General features: G+C 63.8%; 2 protein-coding genes across 3 annotated transcripts in view; both read left to right on the top strand.

Annotated features, from left to right (window-relative positions):
• The window catches only part of RGS12 (regulator of G protein signaling 12), a 92,374-nt gene extending 75,753 nt beyond the window's left edge, over window positions 1-16,621 (top strand). Inside the window, exons 12-17 of one of the 2 annotated variants that reach the window (XM_040625275.1) lie at window positions 1,699-1,825; window positions 3,705-3,801; window positions 5,313-5,392; window positions 5,779-5,932; window positions 7,260-7,769; window positions 16,120-16,621. In XM_040625275.1, coding sequence (XP_040481209.1) covers window positions 1,699-1,825; window positions 3,705-3,801; window positions 5,313-5,392; window positions 5,779-5,932; window positions 7,260-7,769; window positions 16,120-16,346 — 1,195 coding nt within the window. In that variant the 3' untranslated portion in view covers window positions 16,347-16,621. Of the gene's footprint in view, window positions 1-1,698; window positions 1,826-3,704; window positions 3,802-5,312; window positions 5,393-5,778; window positions 5,933-7,259; window positions 7,770-16,119 lie in introns of those variants that run through there. The other variant, XM_040625276.1, reaches the window with a different exon arrangement.
• A 2,093-nt stretch (window positions 16,622-18,714) lies between these two features.
• Window positions 18,715-20,050, top strand: part of HGFAC (HGF activator) — an 8,653-nt gene continuing 7,317 nt past the window's right edge. The window contains exons 1-3 of the mRNA XM_040624930.1: window positions 18,715-18,819; window positions 19,497-19,641; window positions 19,748-19,844. Coding sequence (XP_040480864.1) covers window positions 18,715-18,819; window positions 19,497-19,641; window positions 19,748-19,844 — 347 coding nt within the window. The remainder of the gene's footprint in view (window positions 18,820-19,496; window positions 19,642-19,747; window positions 19,845-20,050) is intronic.

Raw genomic sequence — 20,050 nt, 5'->3', positions numbered from 1 at the left:
TGATGGCAGGTGTCTACATGGGGGATCTTTATCCCTCAGGGGCATGTTCATGCCTCTGAGCCCTTGTCCGAGCTGCCCCGCTGCCTCTCCCAGCGCCCCCCTCAGGCCGGCTTGCCCCACTGTCCCTGCCTCTCAGAGAGGCCTCCAGTCCTGGGAGTTCTGGCAGGAGGGGCCAGGAAGGCCAGGAGAAACAGCAGGGGGGCCTCCCGGCCTGGGTTGGGCCCCAGGCCCTCTGCCGGCGATCCAGCCTTCCTGGTGGGTCCCCAGTGCCTTGGACCGAGAGGCAGGAGGAGTGGGTTCCACAGAAGGACTCCATCTGCTTCCAGCTCAGGGAGGCCAAGACGTGAGCCCTGCAAACACCATGGGAGGGCCCATCCTGTTCTGAGCACGAAGGCTCATGAAATGGGGGCTTGGAAATGGTTCCATGAGAGACTGGAAGATGAGTCTGAGATGCAGACTGTGTTCTCTCCTGCGTCGCTGTCGAAGACCCAACACCGTCGTGGGCTCTTCGTGTGCGGCACCCCGCGTAGATTCATCGCGGCGCTCCTGCACTTACAGAGCTGCGTGCGGCCCCAGGGGAGGCCTGTGCTGGCTCCTGAGGCCCATGCAAGCCCCCCAGAGCCCTTCTCCGGGCACCCTGCGCACCTGCCTCTAACACTTGTCTCCCGGCTCCGCAGTCGGAAGCCTGCAGGCCCTCAGTGCCCGAGCGAGACAAGGCCGCCAAGCACTGCTGCGTCCAGCTCCCTGACGGGACGTCCTGCATGGTAGTCGTCAAGGCGGGGCTGTCCATCAAAGAGGTCCTGACCGGGCTCTGCGAGCGACACGGCATCAACGGGGCTGCCGTGGACCTCTTCCTGGTGGGCGGGGACAAGGTATGGGCCTGTGTGGACCCGTGGGGCCCTTCCCCTGCCCGTGGGCGGGGGTGGGGGGAATGGTGGGTCTGTTCGGTCAACTAAACCCGCCCAGTCAGCTGAGGCTGTGGCCTGGGTGAGGCCCTCAGGCTGACGGCTCTGCCGCTGGAGCCCGGCCCCCTGCAGGAGCCCTCGGCCTGCTCAGGTAGCCGCTCCTTGGCTCGCGCAGCCGTGCATCCCACGGGGTCGGGGGGCGTGAGGGGCGCGCTCAGCCCGCTCTGACGTTGCCCCCGCTCTCTTCCTGCAAAGCCTCTGGTGCTGCATCAAGACAGTAGCATCTTGGAGTCTCGGGACCTGCGGCTAGAAAAGCGAACTTTGTTTCGGTACGAAAAACGCTCCCGATGTTTCCTGACGTCTTCGGGCCACGCGGCTGTCTCTGGGGACGTCCTTGAGAGCCCTGCACGCTGGGCTGGGAAAGGAAGGCTGACGCCCCCTTCATGAGCCGGGGCGGCTGCAGGCAGCCCCCGAGGACCCACGGGGCCAAGGGGACACTCTCTGTCCCGCGTCACGGCCGTTGTAGGGCCGCACCCAGGGGTGTTCAGGTGGGACCGCAGAGTGCGGGCCATCTGCTGGGGGGGCCCGCTCTCTGCCGGGTGTGACAGCCCACTGGAAACCTTCGGGAAACCCCCCACCCCCTGTGGCTTCCTTCTCATGCTGAAGGTGCTCCACAGCCACAGCCTGGGGCTGACCCGTGACCCCACGGTACTGCCACACTGTTGTGCCCTCACGGAGAGCAGCTGAGGATGTATTTGCAGCAACTGTGTTCCTGTGTCTCCCCTCCAACCAGGCTGGATCTGGTTCCAATTAACCGGTCCGTGGGACTCAAGGCCAAGCCCACCAAGCCCGTCACAGAAGTGCTGCGGCCCGTGGTGGCCAAGTATGGCCTGCACCTGAACGAGCTGGTGGCCAGGCTGGTGAGTGACGTGGGGGCCCCGTGAATGTGCTCCCCGCACAGACAGTCTGGCTCAGTGGCTGCTGGGCTCTGGTGCTCCGTGGCCGGGGCCGTGCAGAAGCAGAGGCCACGAGGCCCTGGTGGGAGGATTACACCCAGTCATTCCTAGCGGGCTCTGGGTGATCTTGGAGATGTTGGTTTTGGTCCAGAGAAACCAAAAGGATAAACACAGTAGTAAAAACCCCTGGAACACCCCTGCCCTTTGCAGATGTGCTCGGGAGGCCGAGTGCGGGGGGCACTGGGGCGTCCTGCGTGTGAGCACCTGCCGGACTCCTGCTGGCGGCCTCGGGCGTGCGCTCTCCCTGACACCTCCCAAGTCCCGTCTGTCCTGCCAGATTCGAGGCTCCGTCATTTCCAAGCAGGGCCCCTGGGGTAGAAGGTGATGGGTGAGAGCGGGCTGCACTTGGGGACAAAGGCGCCAGTGTGAAACAGGGCGGAGTCCCACGTCCCTGTGCGCAGAGGGGGTTTGTGGGGGACGCCCTGGTTGGCAAGCCCACGTCCCCGAGACCTGGTCTGTGCTGATGGAAGCACACTCCAGTCCTCGGCTATGAGACGTGGTGATGAACGACACGGCGTTGCCTTGTGTTCTTTCTTCAGAAAATAAACTTTGTCAGAGCTATGATTTCAAGTACCTTTAGGATTTTTTTTTTGAGAGAGAGAGTACGTTTGAGTGGGGAGGGAGGGGTGAGGGAGAGGGAGAATCTCCAGCAGACTCTCAGCTGAGCAGGGAGCCCCACGCGGGGCCCGATCCCTCGACCTGGGATCACGACCTGAGCGGAATTGAAGAGTTAGATGCTTAACCAACTGAGCCCTGCAGGCGCCCCACAAGTATTTTTAGGTTCCCAGATATCCTGAGGGTAGCCTGAAGCCCCTTCCCCAGCTCAGCAGGGAGGGCAACTCGCCGAGGCCAGAACGGCTGGTTGGAGAGGGACGTGGCTTGCGAGCCCTGCTCTTACTCTATTGGGATTCTGAGCTAGCGCTTCACCCCTCTGTGCCTCAGTCTCCCTATCTGTAAACTGGGTGAGTCTTGGGAGCATGCCCTGGGCTTGTTCCGGGTGAGCTGCGTTCTGGCTGCCGAGACCCTCACTGGGAAGAGTGTGTCTGCTGCCTTGGGGCTCCGGCCACGGAGAATTCTTGCGGAGTGGGTCGTGACACATGTGGCTTCTTCGATGAATGGCGCCCACCTGGGCCAGGAGAGTGGAGAGCAGGGCAGCCCTATGAGCTGGTGCTCCATTTCCTCGTGGCTGGCGCTGGGAACTGGCGGTCACTCTCTGACGTGACGTCTGATCACTTTTATTGTTCTCCCGACTGACGGAACCGAGGGAGCTGAACTGCAAGTTCAGAGTTCTTTGTCTAAGCAGTCGGCAGGGGAGGCGTTCTGCTTTCATCCCTCACCGTCCAGCTGCATCGGGGTTAGGGGGGGTTCACGTGCACCTCATCCAGGATGTGAGCTGTGTGCACACTCATGCCAACTTGACGTGATATTTGAAACATCGGATCTGTGGACTGAGAGGTCTGCAGTGTTCACAAGCGTTCCTTCCCCCCGGGTCTCGGATTCCACATGAGTGACAGCAGCCCTGTCCCGTAGGCCAGCCAGTGCTCGGAAGCCGTGTTCTCCGTGGCAGGAGCGTGTGGCCAGCCTCAGGCCGGTCCCCTGCGTGTTGGCTGGGCACGTGTGGAGTGCCCTCTGAGGCAGCCCTACCGAGGTGATAGGACCTGGGGTCACCTGGCGTGTGACCCCATCATACCTGGGGTGGTCTTCCTATCAGCAGCGGGGCCGCACACAGCTGCCCCAGGCACCCATCTGGGTGAGTGACTCAGTGCACCGTCTCTGCCTCTAGAGTGGAGAGAAGGAGCCCCTGGACCTGGGGGCCCCCATATCGAGTCTGGACGGGCAGCGGGTCATCTTGGAGGAGAAGGAACCCTCCAGAGGAAAAGGTAAGCGGGGCCCTGAGGCTTCCCCTGGTCCCCCTGGCCTGCTGGGGTCCCCTTTGCTCTGCCTTCTGAAAGCCCCCAGCCCCGCTACCCCAGTGGTCTCGTTTAGGGTCTTACAGGGACTGGCGACCCCCTGCCATGGCAGAACTCAACCCCACCTGGGCGTCGGAGGGGCCCAGCCTGGTCCAGTCCTGACCGGACCGGAGGCAGTGGGGCCAGGAGCATAAGGGCCTCGCTCGGGGATCTGCCAGCCTGCTCACAAGCAGGGTGTGTCCTCTTGGCTGTCAGAAGAGGTGACAGACGTGCTCGACCTCCATAGGACTGCCGAATTCCAGCGCTCCCTGCGTCCAGGGCTTTGGCCAGAGAGGGCTGCCTCCGGGGAGGCCTCACGGTGCCGTGCACGAGGGACACAGGCCCCACAGGAGATGGGGCGGTGGCCTGGGCCATCTGCGGCCCCACTGTTGCTTGTGTGCGGTGGGATCGGGAGGTTTTCAGAGCCCTTTCCCTCTAATGCCTCTGCCATGGCAGGCCTGCCCTGGGGATGCGGGGGTGCCCATGGCCGGTGCCCGACCTCGGGGCCAGCAGTCAGTCCCCACTCTCACCCTCGTTTTCCTCCTCAGAGCACACAGCCCCCTCCCAGGCGGAGGGCACCCCCGTGTCTCTGGGGAGGGCTTTCTGGAACCGCCTGCTGAGTACTGGAGCGAGGACATACTCTGCAAGGGGCCGCTGGGTGTAGCTTCAGCGGCTGCTTCCCTTTCCTGGGCTTCCACCCAGCGAGGGCTCCGCAGTGTAGCTGGGCTCACTTGCCTCTGTCCCCCCGGAAGCCCTCCGTGCTCCAGTTTCTGCCCCTCTCCCCCTTCTTGCAGAGGAGACATCTCCCTGGGCCGGGTGGGGTGAGTGGCGCGAGCAGGGCGTGGGCCTCCCACAGGGTCTGGCAAGGTCAGACCTTCCGGCCTGTCTGTGCGTGCACAGGGGAGTGTGATGGGGGCGCTGCAGGCAGAAGTCACCGCGGGGCTGTAAAGCTGGGGACAGGCAGGAACGCGGTTAGTCCTCTAGTGGATTCCGGGCCAGAGGAGTGGCCTTTGTCCCTCTGGTGCCGGCAGAGGCCAGCCTGCCGTCCTGATGTGGGGTGACGGCCAGATTTGAAAACATGTCGTAAGTGTGAGACTCTGTGCTGTCTAAAGACTAGTCACACCAAACAGGACCTGAAACGAGCTTTCCTTTTGCCACGCACGAGTCCCAGTGACTGCGGGGGGACCCGCTTGCCTCCCGCGCCCGTCTTCACACGACGAGCGTCTCCTGCCCCAGATGCGGCGGGTGGGAGAGGGTGGTCTTTATCCCTTTGTCCTGCACCAGGGGTTTGGCCTCCATGTGCGCATTTAACATAGGATGTCTCCTACCTTCTCTGTAACTTTCTCTAGAACTTTCTCAAATGGTGAAAGGGTGGTTGTGTTTGAACGTTCGGGTGGACTTGCAGTTGGCTGTGGTTATAAAGCGTGTTTCATTGTGTTTAGTATCCACAGAGAAACAGAAGAGTGCACCTGCCAAACAGAATATAGCTGTGAATTCCAGCTCCAGAAATCACTCGGCTACGGTAATTCCCCTGCCCTTGTCCGCATGGTTCCCTCGCTGCTGGCACTGCTCTGCGGCGGGCCGGGCCCTCACACTCCTCTGTGTGACTCCCACTGTGCCCAGCGGCTGTGTGCTCGGGGCGGCCGGCCCCGCACCCCTGTTCCCCGCCTGGTGCCTGGCTCCCCCTAACCGTGGGCTGGCTGTTCCCCTGCATCGGGGGGGTGGCGCCTCATGCTCGTGCTCTTTCCTTGTGACCTTTATCACTGTGATTGGTTTTTCCGCAAGGCGCGTAAAGTCTGTGTCCGTGCGGTCTGTATTTCGGGGGGTGCTTTTTGTTTCTAACTGATGGATTGTGTGTTGTCATGTGTCTGACGTGTAAGCAGAACTTTGACTTTCCTTCTAATGCAGGGAGAGGAGAGAACACTAGGCAAGTCTAATTCTATTAAAATAAAAGGAGAAAATGGAAAAAATGCTAGGGATCCCCGGCTTTCAAAGAGAGAAGAATCTATTGCAAAGATTGGGAAAAAAAAAAATCAGAAAATTAATTTGGACGAAGCAGAGGGTATGTGTACTTTTTACAACTTCCGCGTTTTCTAGTGAATGCGATGTCAGTTTTCCAGGGCCATCCTTAGGACTTCCTCTGAGCCACCGACATCAGAAGAGCGCGATCTCTGTCACACTGAGCATGCGTCTCGCCCCGGGTCAGTCTGTGGCCGCCGTGACTCTTCCCAGTTGTCAGACTGAGCTTCGGGCCCCTTAGGGGCCAGGGAGTGCCCTCAAGGGGGCCAGCAAGGGGTCCCCAAGGGTCTGCCTGTGCCCTCCTCTTCCCAGCTCGTATGAAGGCTCAGTGTCAGGGGGCCCATGTCAGGGTCACTAGCAGGGGGGCCAGGCGAGGAGGCAACGGCCAGGAGAGCCCTGGACTTGCTGACCTTGCTGGCCAGAGGCCCCGAGAAAGATCTGTGCCTTAGCCCGCTGGCCGGACGCCCTGCACTCCCTGGGCCTGCAGGGGAGAGGGAGGGTGGTCTCAGAGACCCAGGAGAGGTGATCTCTTACGGAAACTTCTTTTTCTTCTGAAAGCTTCTAATGGCAGAATCAAAACTAACAGCTGTTACTGGGACCTGAACTGTGATCCAGGGAGTGCTTCCTAGGTCACGGGGCCCACAACTAGCTCCCCGTGAAGGCCAACCCGAGCCCATTCACCCCCTCCTTTGGCAGAAGTAAGACACAAGCCTGCTCCCGGCCGAGAGCCACTAAGATTTGAGATTTTAAAGTCCTTGTCATTTTTCAAAAACTAAGAGTTTTATTTAAATGCTAGAGAAAGCTCAGCTTAGACTCCTACTTTGAACAGTGAAGTCCAGTTACAGCTGGCGGTCAGCCCAGGTAAGGAACAGGAGCTCTGGGGGAGCGAGCAAGGAGGCTGGAGGCAGAGGTGGGAGAGAGAGTGGGGGCCCCTGCCAGGACCACGCTCTGCCAGGAGGCAGTGACCCCTCTTGGGGGACTGTGGGCTTGCTTATGCCTCAGGTGGCCTCCCCTCAGCATCAGAAGGGAGCCAGGATGTGGGTGAAGGGTTTCTGAGTGTGCTCAGAAACCCCGGGCCGGAGTGTGGACGACGGACATGCCTCTCGAACTGTCCTCACACAGCTGTGTCCAGTCAGGGGTTTTGGTCTATTCGAGTCTGGACTTGACACAACTGAATTCTCAGGGTGGAGCCTTCCTGCAGCTCTGGGGGCAGAGAGGGTGCTGGATGGAGGCGCCTGGGGGGCCGGAGCCTGTAGGTCCCGGGCAGTGGGACAGCCCCCAATCGGGCTTCTAGACGGTGAACTTGTTGGGGTGCAGGCCTGGGAGTGAAGCTCTCTAAAGCTTGGTTCCTGTGGGGTTTTTTCCACTAGAGTTTTTTGAGCTCATTTCCAAAGCTCAGAGCAACAGAGCAGATGACCAGCGCGGGTTGCTGAGGAAGGAGGACCTGGTGCTGCCCGAGTTCCTGCGCTTACCGCCCGGCCCCGTGGAGCTCGCCCTGCCCTCGCCCACCGCCACCAAGAGCTTCGGCAAGAGAAGCTTGACCAGCAATGGCAAGGAGAAGGCTCCCCGGCCCCCAGAGTCCTGGGGGCCCTCCCGAGACTGCCGTGAGAACCCCACGACAAGCCCCGTGACGAGCCCCGCGACGAGCCCCGCGACGAGCCCCGCGACGAGCCCCAGCTCAGCCGACAGCCCGCCGTTCAGTGCCCCTCAGACCCCCTCGCCCCACGCCCAGGAAGCCGAGACCGGGGGCGTCCAGACCATGGAGGGCGAGCACGTGGCCGACCTGACGCTCATGGGGGAGGGGGACATCAGCAGCCCCAACAGCACTTTACTGCCACCCACCCCCACCCCGCAGGATGCGGCTGGACCTCCAAGACCAGGTACCTCCAGGTTTGAGCCCCCTGCACACCTTTGACCCTCTGCTCCTCCACTGTCCACCTGGCGTTATCCACTCCGTTTCCAATAAAAACAGAAACAGCTATGGTAAGTCCCCCTCTACCTAGAATCCTCGCTCTAACGAGGTTCCAGTGTGACCTTTGCTGTCCTACTTCCTGTGGGCCGCCTCTGCCTTTTCTAAAACGAGCGCCTCTCGGGGCGCCAGCACGGGTCATAGGCCACAGAGGGGCTCGGGGTGAGTGTGCCGGGCCCGGGCGGTGCTCTGGGCGGGGTGCTGTGTGGGAGCGGTGTCTACACCTGCACGGACAGCCGCACTCCTCTGCCATTCTCTTCCTCGCCCCCGTGTCCCGCCTCCCAGCAAGACCCGGGGAGTTTCGAAAATGGATGTGCTATTCTTAAAATTTGGATAGCTAGCATTTTTTGTGTTGTAGTCTCAAGACTGAAAAAACCCAGCATTTGTCTTGAGCAACTGGGAAAGCCCCACGTGATGTGGGACAGGGAGCGTGCTCTTTGACCCTGGGTCCTCCGCAGGGAGGGCTGCACACGCCTGCCTGGCCACGGCAGACCACAGGGGGGTCTGGCCCCATGTGGGCCGGGCCGTGGCTCAGTTCCCACGCCAGAGGAAGTCCTTGGGGCTCCCTGGCCTGAAATAGGCTGAGGCGTTCCTGCAGACGGATGCTCGGGTTAGTGGGTGTGGAGCTGAACAGTCCTGCCGTCCCAGAGCCTCAGACGCCCGGGCCTGAGGCGGGGCTCCCAGCTTTCCAGGAGCAGTTCTGTCCTGCTCCGAACCATGACGTGTGTGCCTGCATCCCCCCCCCGCCCCCCACCCCCCGTCCCTGGGCTGTAGACAAGGAGCCTTTTCAGTGGACACTTTGACGGAGCTGCTGGTGGCTGTCCTTTTTCTGTGTGTGCTCGGGGATGCGCGGACCCTGACGCCACACGTGTGGTCGGCCGTTGGGGTGACACCAGTGCCTCCCTTGGCTCGGGCTGGCCCAGGATGCTGATAGCAGTCCAAGTGTGCCCCAGGACCGGGGGCCGGGGAAGCATTTGTTGCGGTGTGTTCTGTACATATGTCCACATCTGGGCACTCTGGGGACATGTGCCACGTGGGCAGGCTCCCCCAGTGCCTTTCCGCTGAGACCGCACACGGACGCCAAGCCGGGAGGAGCCGTGGTCTCTACGTGTCGTGCGCTCGCACACTGCACGGCGTCTGACTTTCTTTTCTGCTCTCGTTTGTAGACACCTGTGTGCAGGATCCCCTGTGTTCCGAGTCTGTGTTCTTCCAAGAGTAATAAACTCTGGATCTTGCCATCGGACTGGTTTAAAGCTCTCTTCTTTTTCTTTTGAAAGTTTCTTTCCACTTTCACTGGGTTTGTCTTAGTGTAGCGACTTGTGGAGATCTGCCATTCACTCAAGAGGTGTCCCTGAGCACCTCACGCGTACCCACAGACACAGCCGTGTAACGGTGAGCAGTGCGAGGGGGGCTGTTTGTAGACCACAGGCGGCCCCTCGGGGCAGCAACGGGGAGGTGCGGCACACGCTCGGGCCACACACAGGCCCTCTTCTCCCGAGAGCGCTGATGGCCTTCATGGTCAGACCTCCCCTGTCTGCCGTCCCCTCCAGGGGAGAAAAGTCTGGGCGTCGGGTGGTGCTCAGGGACGCTGCACGGCTGAGATCCGCGGTCCATTCCTCCGAACCTGGAGCCCGCAGGGCTGGCCAGCCCTGGGTGGGGCTGTGCGCTCCAAGGTTGGCCTGGCTGTCTGGCCTGCGCGGGTCCCCCACTGCGGGCTGCTTTCCCACTGAGCGACCACCAGAAAGTGCAGCCACACTGGGCTTGTCCCCCGGGGACTATCACAGCAGCTGTGCACTGCTGTCTCTGACCTGTTGGGCCGGAGGGCGGTTGGCGCCAGACGTGCAGGAACGCGGCTCCTGCCCGCACCCTGGCCGGCTCCTCCTGGCTGACCGGTCCCACGGCCAGCACGCGTGCCCCCGCCCCTGGCTCTGTCTGGGCCGAGACGGAGGGGCTCTGGCCACAGGCCGGGGGAGCGGGCGGGCCCTGAGGAGCCGTGAAGGTCTGTGACCCACGTGTGTCTTCTTGGAGCTGACAAGCCCATCTGCTGGGAAGGGCCTGGGCTTGAGCTTCCTTCTGGGCAATGCACTCGGGCCCCTCTTGGCGAGGACCGGCAGCCTGGGGCCTCTGAGTTAGGCTCTTCGTGGGCTCTCCGTGTGGGAGGACCCCTGGCCCCATAAGCCTTGTGTCAGGCACCCCCACGTCGCAACGAAAGGGGAGCTGCCTCTGAGACTCGTCCGTCGAGTGTGGGAAGAGCAGCCCTCACACCCCTGGGCCTCCGAAGGGCACCGAGCACTGCATTTTATTTCTCAGGGTTTAGAAGGCAGGTCTCACCCACAGTTACTCTCACCCATTCTAGGCAATTGCTGTGACGTGTTTCTTAGCAACGCGGTGGTCACTGTGGATCGGTTCAGGGTGAAGACGCAGGGCGCTGAGGCCCCTGGGCCCTCGGGCTCCGCAGCTCGTAGCCACGTCCAGGCTGTGAAGCCAGTCGGGCAGGTGCCCGCAGCGGGCCCCCAGGTGACCGGGGTGGGGGGTGTCCTGAGGATCACGCCGCCCGCCCACCCTGGCCCGCAATCCCCAGCGCCCACATACCAGGAGGCGCGTTGGCACCTTGCATGGCCAGAGCACAGAGGTATTGGGAAGGACATGGGACCGAGAAGTGAGTCCAGTGCAGAGGGCCCGGTCCATAGATAGTTACCCTGAAAATGAATCTTGTGGTTGCTGTGACCCTAATTCCTGGCTATTTCCTTCATTGTCATCTGTTTGGCTTCCAAAGACACCCCTGAGTTCGTGGGCACTCTCTGGCCCTGGGAAGGACCAGCTGGGAAGGTGTGTGTCCCCGGGTCCCTGCAGAGCCAGAGACCAATTCCGAGTGGGGGTCCTACACAGCCCAAGCCCAGGGTGGTGCTGTCCTCTGCACGGCGTGAGAAGATGCCTGTGTGCACGTACTCAGGGTGTAGGAGTTACGTCCCACAGGGCACCTGCTTCCTAGGGAGCAGAGCATATCTGTTGAGCTGGGTGTTTGGTGAGGGTGTCTGGAGCGGCCAGGGAGCCTGCAGTGCAGACCGGTGGCCCCTGGAGCCCCTGCCTCAGCCTGACCCAATACTTGTGTGGTGTTGGACCCAAGGCTGGGCTTCATGCGTGAGTAGAGGGTCAGTGGCCAGGAACCCCAGGGTATAGGGCTTGACCGTGTGAGATTCGGGAGAGCTCTTTGCAAGGGGACATCTGGAGCCCTTTCCCAAAGGTCTGGGTTTAGAGAACTCTCTCCTCGACTGCCCCTCTGTCTGAGCAATGGATGGGCCAGAGAGGGCCCCGCCCCCCATCCCCCTACCCCCGCCCTCACCCCCACCCCTCAGCAGGCGCAAGCAGCTTGGGAAGAGCCCAGCTTTCCTCACTGCTGTGTGGCTATACTGGCGTTAGGGCAGTGGGTCAGGGGCTTGGCTAAACCCCCTTCCAGCCCTTTCAGGAGGCAAGGCCCCTGGGGACCCCACTAGCCAGCTGCCTTAACAGCTGTGGGGTCCCTCAGTGACTACACGGGCACAGCTGCACCCCTCCCGGGAAGGGGTCCCCGCACAGCCATTCCAGCCCAGGGTCTGAGGGGGGGGCTCGGGTGCGAAGGATGCTGCTCCCTGGCTGGGGCAGAAGTTGTCTCCGCTTGGAAACCCCGTCCAGCTGTCAGTGTCCAGGGTGCCCAAAGGCACACCCAGTTCCCAGAGTGGCAGCTCTTGGGAACACACCGCTCACTTCCTAGCAGACACCTTTAACTCTTGGTCTCTTCACACAGCCCACCCAGTGGGGGTCACGGAGGCCTAGTAATGTGGTTTCCATGGGAATGCAACTGGAGAGTTAACCAGAGGCCACGGCCTTGACCTTGGCAGTGAAGGCAGCCAGACCCCGTGCCTTTGGTGTGGCTGCAAATCCCAGGAGCCCGTCTGCACCTGGCTGCTCAGTGGTCAGCCCCCCTCCTCCCTCCCCTTCCCCCAGCCACAGCCCTGGTGTGTCACCCCTGCTCAGCCCCAGATGACGTGGACACCCTTCCTTACTGCAGCTATGTCCACGACAGTAGCCATAGGGAGGCCTCCGGGGACAGCCGTGCAGGTGTCCCCAGCCCCGGGCCCCACCTCCTATTCCCATGTCCCTCCCCACATCTGCACGCATCCCTTCGGATGTCTGTATCTGCAGCAGAGGTCCAGCCCCTCCATCTGGGTGGCCGAGGGATTCCCACGCTGAGCACCCCTGCCTTCCGGAGGCAGATGGCCCAGTCCTCCCCAGTACAAACCACGGCGGGCCCAGGAGTGGCCAGCTTTCTCAGGGACACGTCGGCGCTAGAGGCCTGCCACCGGTTTCAGGACTGAAAGTTGTTGGCAGCCAGCCGCCTCGGCCTGGGGCCTCGCCAGAACCCCTCCTTTCCAGCAGGGCACGTCTGGTGCTCTGGCCCTGCTCTGGCTGAATGGACCTGAGCAGACCTTCTCCAGCTAGATACCTGGCCGGAAGCCTCCACAGGCTTCCCGGGGCTGACAGCACTGGCCCGGCCCCCTCCCCAGACCCCCAGCACTGGCCATGACAACTCCATCCTCCCAGCGGCCAGGGTCGCCGGCCCTGTGTCTCCTGCTGCGCGGCCATGCTCCGGGCCCCGCTGTCCCTGCATTGGTCTGCTCTCCCTGACTCCTGGGTCTGAGTGGAACCCACAGGCTCCCATGGTCCACAGCGTGACCTACCCCCACCTCTGCTATCCCCTGCTGTCCTGGACCCCAGCTACCGGTGCCCACTCGGGGCCAGCACTGCTAGGGATCCTGCCTGCAGCCCCTCCCCAGGGCCACCCTCTCCATGCCTGCACCCGGTGTGGCCCTGGGACTGCCCAGTCCCCATTCTCCCTGAAGACGTCCCCTCCCCTCATTGCGTGCTGCCATTTGCTGTGGTCCAGGCACCCAATAGGTGCTCAGTACAGATGTGCTGAGTGAAGAGCTTTAATTGGGTAACACCCCCCCCCCATGTCCAGACATAGTCCAGTGGGCCTGGGGATCCACGTGGAGGGGTCCCTTGTGCATTTCATGGGCTGGAACCAGGGCATTGGTTGGGGCTGTCCCTGCTCTTTCCCATGGGGACCAAGTCAGCCTCTGTGAAAGCGGGTGGAATGGGGTACCCGGGGCCAGCAGAGGTCTTGGGAGGGCCTGGAAGGACCAGGGGCCAAGGGCAGACCCTGGGGTCTCTTCCCTGGTCCCTGCTCCTCCCCCCAAATTTTCTAATTCAGCGGTGCCTACCTCTGCTTGTGCTGTGGGAGCTTCTAAGGGGCAGCTGGGAGGCTTCACAGAGATGTCAGGACAGCTGGGGGGCACCCTGGATCCAGCCCCCAGATGATGCATGGGGGCCGACATCACAGCAAAGCAGCTGGAGGCCAGGGAGGGTTCCTCTGGGTCGGGAAGGGCCGTGGGCAGCTGGAGTTGGATCCTGAAGGAGAGCTTGGAGGTGGCCAAGGGGTCAGGCCATGCCCCTGGCCCTGACCCTGCCAGTGTAGCCCTGTCCCACCCTGTCCCTGAGAGGAGGGTCCTGGCTCTGTTGTCACATTCTCCCGATGTGGATCCTTGGCGGCCAAAGCAGAGCCGGCCCTTAGCACAGAGAATGCTAGTGGACAAAGGAAGGGGTGGCCCAGGGAGGAATGGACCAGAACAGCTGGCGAGGGGCAGCAGGGGCTCCCAGGGCTCCAGACTGCAGTCATGCTCTGGGATGGTCTGGGCGCAGGGTCCGCGGTGCCCCAGGAAAAGGAAGGGTCAGCAGAGCCGCCCAAGTGGGCAGGAGACAAAGGTTCTGGCTCCAGCATCATGTCTGTGTGGGTGAGGGACCCGGGACAGAGGATGGCCACCCCCGGAGCCTGGCTGGCCGGGGAACCTGGTGAGAGCTCTGGGAGGCTAGGCGGGAGCTGCTCTGGGGCAGGCCCTGGCCCAGGGGCTGTGACACACGCCTGTTGCACAGGGCTGGGTCCTGCCACTGAGTCACAGGCCTGGGCTGCCACTTACTCAGGAGAGCAAGTCTGAGCAGGGCAGGCAGGAAGGGCCCAGGCTGCGGCCAGCCCTCTGTGACGCTCACGTCCTTGGCCCATGGACCCACCCGCTGCCCCGTCTCCAGAAGGCATCGTTCCTCCCCACCCTGAGCCCAGAGCTGCCTGGGCGGGGGCGGGAGGGGGCTGCCGTGGCCCAGGCCTGTCCACTCCCTACAGCTCTCTGTCTTCCCCGGGCCCGTCTGCGGCTGGATGGGAGAAGGCTGGGCTCCTGAACCTGGGTGGGGTCACAGGTCCTTTAACGCTCCAGACACATGCTGGTTAAGGGGGCCAATCCCTGCCTTTCTGCACGCCCCAAGTCTCAGGCGGAGGCCAGTCCCCCCCATCATGTCTGGGCCCTGCAGCCTGGCACTGGGGCCATGGGGACCCAGTGACAAGCAGGGGATGGAGTGGAGCCCCGCCAGCCCTAGCAGAGCAGCTGCTAAAACGCCTGAAGGGCTGTGCTGTGTGGACCCTCGGACCTCCAGAGGGCAGCCTCTTCGGGACCTCCGCCGCATGGCTCCGCCCCCGCTGGACCTGCCTGAATGGGACAGGCCCCGAGCAGCCCCGCTGTGGGGCAGGGGGTGACCCTGCAGGCCAGGTGCCCGACGCCGGCGTGCGGGGAGGCCCAGGCAAAAGGCCCTCCTGCCACCTCCTTGAGTTGCTACTGAGCGGTCGGGCCGGACGCCGTCAGAGAGGGTGCCCGCCTCCGCCGGCAGGCCCGGACTTACCCCAGGGAGGCCGCGTGGAGGTGTGTCCAGAGGCGCTGGGTGCGGCGGGGTCAGGGGACTTTTGAGGCCACAGAGCAGCTGGGAAGCCCAGACTCCTGACCTCCGTGGTCATCCCCACTTTTGCTTGTAGGCCTGGGAACCAGGGAGGGATCTGTCTTCCCCTCCACCAGCAAGGCTGGGGAAACTGAGGCCCAGGGACAGGTAGTCAGTGGAGCAGGACCTGGTGTCCCTGGGGGCTGCACTCCTCCTCCGGCCTGTCAGCTGTGGGCTGTGGGCTCAGGGCTCCGCTTGTCCCCCACGGGCACCTGAGGGTCCTCAGTCCCAGGATCACCAAGGACGTGCCTAAGATAGGACAGGGCTCCCGCCCACCCTTGGCCAGACCAGGGCCCCAGAGTCCTGCCTGCAGAATCCACCCTGGGGTGAGCCAGGGAGCTCAGGAAGGGAGCTGAGGCCCAGGGTGCGGCCGAGCACACAGCATCCCCACCCCGAGCTGGTCCCTGGGGACTCCATCTGGAAGACACCTTTCTGCCCTCCAGGGGCCCTGCTGGGACACATGACAGGGCAGGGACCCACCCCAGGGTCTACAAGCTTCCCAGGTAGTTTAAGGCAGCCCAGAGGCTCCGGGCCAGGGGGTCAGGGGAGTGGAGGGATGGGGAGCTTGGAGCCAGATGCCCAGCTGACCACCGAATGGCCTATAAGAGGGGCAGGTGGCGGGGCACTTGGCCTTGAGGTGTGTGTGACGGGGAAGGAAGGTGTCGAGGGGTGCCCGCAACCTGGAGGAGATGCTGGGAAAGACTCGGAGTTTGTGAGGGTGAAGACGTGGCCCGAGGCAGCAGTCAGGAAGACAAGTAGGTGGTCAGGATGGGAGGGCCTGGGGGTGAGGGGAGCCAGAAGCCAGGCTTGGGCCCCGGCCCCACTCCGGCCTTCGAGCCACGGCCTGCGGAGAAGGCCCGCAGCGAGGTCTGCGGTAGAGGCCTGAATGCCCGGGGAGGGGCCTTCCCCTGAGGGCCTGCCCCTTGGCCTAAGACTGAGCCGTGCACACAGCCCCGCCAGGAGGAAGCAGGCTAGGGTGGGTTGGGGACCTCAGCGGGTGGCTGAACTCTGTTCCTGAGCCAGCGTGGGGAAATGGGGGTCACGGGAAAGCCTGACGGGCATGGGTGACCCCACCCAGGGCCCCTACCTTTGCTCTCTCCCCTTGCACCCACCTCTGTGACTCGTGCCCGAAGCCCCTTTGGCTGGCCCCCCCTCACTGTGAGGCACCTCTGTGAGGGCTCCCCTCTGTTCTGGGTGACCCTGGGGCAATGAGGGTCTGGGGGCTTTTGCTTCATGGAGCTGCAGGTCAGCGCTCTGAAAACAGCTGTGTTGGGGGGCAGACCGGCCCAGGGCACCGAGGTCATGGATCACCTGTGTCTGTATGACGAGGGTGGGGTGCTTGCAGGGCTGCAGAGCCCAGGGCAGGGCAGACGGTGACAGTCTCTCTCTTCTCCTTGTGACAGGAGGCGGGGCCAGAGGCAGCCAGGGCCTCCCGGTCAACACCATCATCGATGTGGACCGTGTCGCAGGCATGGCCCCCGGGCGGGGCAGCAGCGTCCCCAGGGTGCGGACAGGCCCCCAGAGGTCTCGGGCCAGTGGGGCCCTGACATCAGACGTCCCTAGCCTGAGTCCTGTCGCAGGTGGGCCCGCCAAGCCCAAGGCCAGCCCACACCACGCCACCTTCGTCTGAGGCCGCCTGAAGCCCCGCCCCCACCAGCTGTCCCTCCTGACCCTACATGGGCGCTGCCCCACCTGGACACGTGTGGACGCCCGTGATCTCGTGGGGACAGCCCCAAGTCATCTTGAGGGCCTTGGAGGGGCTACCTTGGCCACCCTGGCTTCCGGAGCCAAACCAGGAGAGGGCAGGGTGGCCCAGCCTCGGACACTCACCACAGCTGGCTCAGAGGGCTCCTCGGACCCTGTCTCCTCCTGCCTCCAGCCTTCCCTCAATAAATCAACTTTGGGGACCCCCCGAGTGTCAGCCTCGTGCTGGGTGCTGGGGCACAGACCCTGCCCTCAGGGAGCTTATCAGGAGAGGGGTCGGGGAGGTGACGGCTCCCGGTCCTGAGGTCAAGGGTGGGCAAAGAGAAGGAAGACAGTCTCATGGGGCTCAGGCTGTGGTGCCCTGGAGGGTGAGAGGACGTGGCCACATGGGCTTCGTGCTGTGCCCGACAAGTCAGTGCAGGGCCCTCGGGGGCGGGGGTGGCTGCCGGGGGGGCAGGTCTCGGCCGGGAGGCCGAGAGCCACGCTGCGCCCTGTGCTCTCCTGCCCGGGCTCCAGGGTGCTGCAGGCCCTGTGCGTGGCCTCATTTAGACGGTGCTGTGGCAGGGCTTGTCCGTCTGTCCGTCCATGGAGGGGCCCTCGCTGAGGCCCTGGTGGTGTCGGGCCCCGAGGCTGTGCCGAGTGTGGTCACAGAGCACCGGAGCCTCGTCAGGAGGGCACGTGGCCAGCCAGGCCGTGGGGGCAGGGCCGCTGTGGGCTGTTGGCCGAAGCAGGTCCAGGCGGCCAGCGATCCAGTTCGTCTTGGTGGAGCCCCAACATCAAGCAGCTGAGCGGTGAGGGACCCTGCACCCCTCTCTCCGCAGAGCTGCTGGGAAGGGCCCAACCTTTGAGGACTCGGCAAGGCCACTGGGGTGATTCTGGAATCTCCTAGGGAGCAGTGCTCTGGGAGGGGCCCATCACCCACTGTGCCCAGCACCCATCATGTCCCTGGCACCCACTGTGCTTCCCTCCCTGGACCTGAGGCTCATGTCCCCCAAAACCCACACCCCCCGATGCTCGTGCCCTTGGACCCTGCACCCACCACGCACCTCCCCATCCCCCCACCCAGCATACTACCACGTCTGCTCCTGACGCTCATGCCCCCCAACCTTGCACCCACGACCCACCAAGCTGGGTGCCCCCTCAGTTTCCACTTTCCCTCCTTTTGCGCAAATGACAGAACGGGGGCCCAGAGAGAGTGGTTTGGGGGTACACGGTGAGGTGGCCTTAGTGCCAGGGGTCCCTCGAGCAGAGTGAGGGCCAGCCCTCGTCTTCTGCCCCCGTGGGCAGCTGAGCTGACGCTGGGGGAACCTGTGCTCAGAAATTGCAGAAGAGCTTCCCCTGGCAGCTCGGCCCGCGGCCCCCAGGCACGCTTTCAGGGCTCGTGGGGGTGGAGCAGACCTACTGCAATTGTGTCCAAGGGGCCGTGCCCCCACCCCAGGTCCCAGATGGAGAGAGCAAGGTACATGCAGACCTGGGCAGGACCCCACGCCAGGTTTCTGTGGCCCTTGGTGGGCCCGGGTGCCTGGCTGGGGCTCTTCTGAGGACCAGCCAGGGCTTGCGATGGGGTGTGGGCAGCCCCGGCCAGAGGCAGGGACAGCACATGTCATCCAAGTGTGAGAGGGGAAGCCCAGGGCTGAGGGAGTCTGGGGGTGGGAAGGCTTCCTGGAGGAGGTGTCCAAGGGGGTCCTCCCAAGGGGAAGGGGACATTCCTGGGCACCCTGCAGTTAGGGCAGGTGGACTGGCAGCTCTGGGGCTGCCCACCTCCCCAGGCTTATCCTGGGTGGGGCCAAGCTGAAGTGCTGGGAGCGGCAGGGCTCCCCATCCTGGGGTCAGTGTCGGTAACGCTCAGCCCAGTGCACACAAAGCTCCCCACCGCGCCTGGCCTTTTGCTGGCTGTGGGGCTCGCACCCACCTGCCAGGCCTGGGAGACGCAGCGCTCATAGCCACTCCGGTTAGCATAGTTCACAGACAGTGGCCAGCCCTGTGGAGCAGTGGGGGCCGGAAGCCGGGGCCACAAGTCCAAGCCCCCACAGGTAGTGTGTCCGGCAAGACTTCCTGGAGGAGGCTTCTAAGCTGAGACCCAGGGACACTGTCAGGTCCAGGGCCAGTGTGGCTGATGCCAGAGGGCACAGCTGGACCAGGTGGGGTGAGCTGGGCCGCAGATGTGAGGGATATGTGGGCCCGGCATTGGAGGCTGCCAGAGTTAATCATTTCCAGGTGGCCTTGACCCCCCACCTGCCCTGGTTGCTCTGTTTCTGCCTCCTGCTGCCCCTTACGCCAGCCCAGGAGGAGCCATGGGGCGCTGGGCCCGGGGTCCCAGCCTTTGCGCCCCGCCGGGAATGGCCCTGCTGCTGCTGCTGCTGCTGGTGGCTCGCGGGGCTCAGCCCCTGGCTGGCAGGGTGAGCGCTGACCCCATGGCGCTGTGACCATGGGCTCCCTGTGCCCACTCTAGGTCCTGGGGCCGGGGCCAGGGAGGGCTGTGGAGTGGGTGAGGGGCCCAGTGCACTGACAGCTGGCTTTCTGGCCTTCAGTGGGCAGACGTCTGGGCATGCTGGGCTGGCCTGGGGGACAGGAGGCCTGGGGGACAGGAGGCTTGGGGATCTGACCTGCTGGGCCCCCACCTGGGAGCATGAGGGCCACTCCCCTCTCTCTGGGCCTATTTTGGGTCCCATTGTTTGGGGGGGTGGGGGGACCTCGGAGGCCTCATGGCTGCTCTCGTCCATCCCCCAGAACAGATCCCCAGGATTGGAGGCTGGAAGACAACCAGCCCACCCTGTCTAACCCCGCGGGCTCGGCGGGAGGGGATGGGGCCCAGCTGAGGCCTCAGGACAGCCAGTGGCCAGGGTCCCCTTGGTTTCTACTCTAAGACCTTAGGGCCCCAATATGGCAACTGTGGTTGGGGACGGCGACCAGCTCAGCCGGCGGGGCCTGAGTGTGAAGGGGGCCATCCCACACTGACACCATCACAGCCCTCTTGGCTCCTCCTAGAACCTCACAGAACCCCCAGAACCTAACGCCACAGTGACCCCTGGGACCCCCACGATCCCTGTAACCTCCGTGACCCCTGGGACCCCAGCCACGAGTGCTCCAGAGGCACAGGGACCCCGTGGTAGGGGGCTCACCCCCCCGCCCAGGGCAGCTCCCTCCAGCAGCAGCCCTGGGGGCCCAGGTGGGTCAGGAGAGCTTCCCGGAAGCGGAGGCGGCGGGCTACACCTGGGCGGGTGGGTCGGGAGGATCTCAGGCGGCTGCTGGGGAGCGGGGTGGGCGATGTGGGGTCAGGAGGTGCCCAGCACGGGAGCCCCTTGATCCCCTCCCCTCCCTCCGCAGTGCTCACAGAGGACGGGCGGCCCTGCAGGCTCCCCTTCCGCTATGGCGGCCGCATGTTCCACTCCTGCACTTCGGAGGGAAGCGCCCACAGGAAGTGGTGGGTCCCAGCTGGGAGGGGGGGAGGCCTGCGGGCACAGAGCACCAGCCCCCCCCCCAGGTCCCCACGGCCCCTGTCCACCCTCCACCCTCCCTACTCCAGCCTGAGCCCCTACACAGCAGGGAAGGGAGGGGTGGGTGTGACTCAGGCAGAGCTCCAGAGTGGCCAGCAGGGCACCCTGCCAGAGGCCCGGGGCGGGGGGGGGG

The sequence above is a fragment of the Ursus maritimus genome, unplaced genomic scaffold (genome assembly GCF_017311325.1).
Source record: "Ursus maritimus isolate PB19 unplaced genomic scaffold, ASM1731132v1 scaffold_8, whole genome shotgun sequence".
Taxonomy (NCBI): Eukaryota; Metazoa; Chordata; class Mammalia; order Carnivora; family Ursidae; genus Ursus; species Ursus maritimus.
Note: the sequence above shows the minus strand (reverse complement) of the source record. Positions and strands in the feature narration are given on the sequence as shown.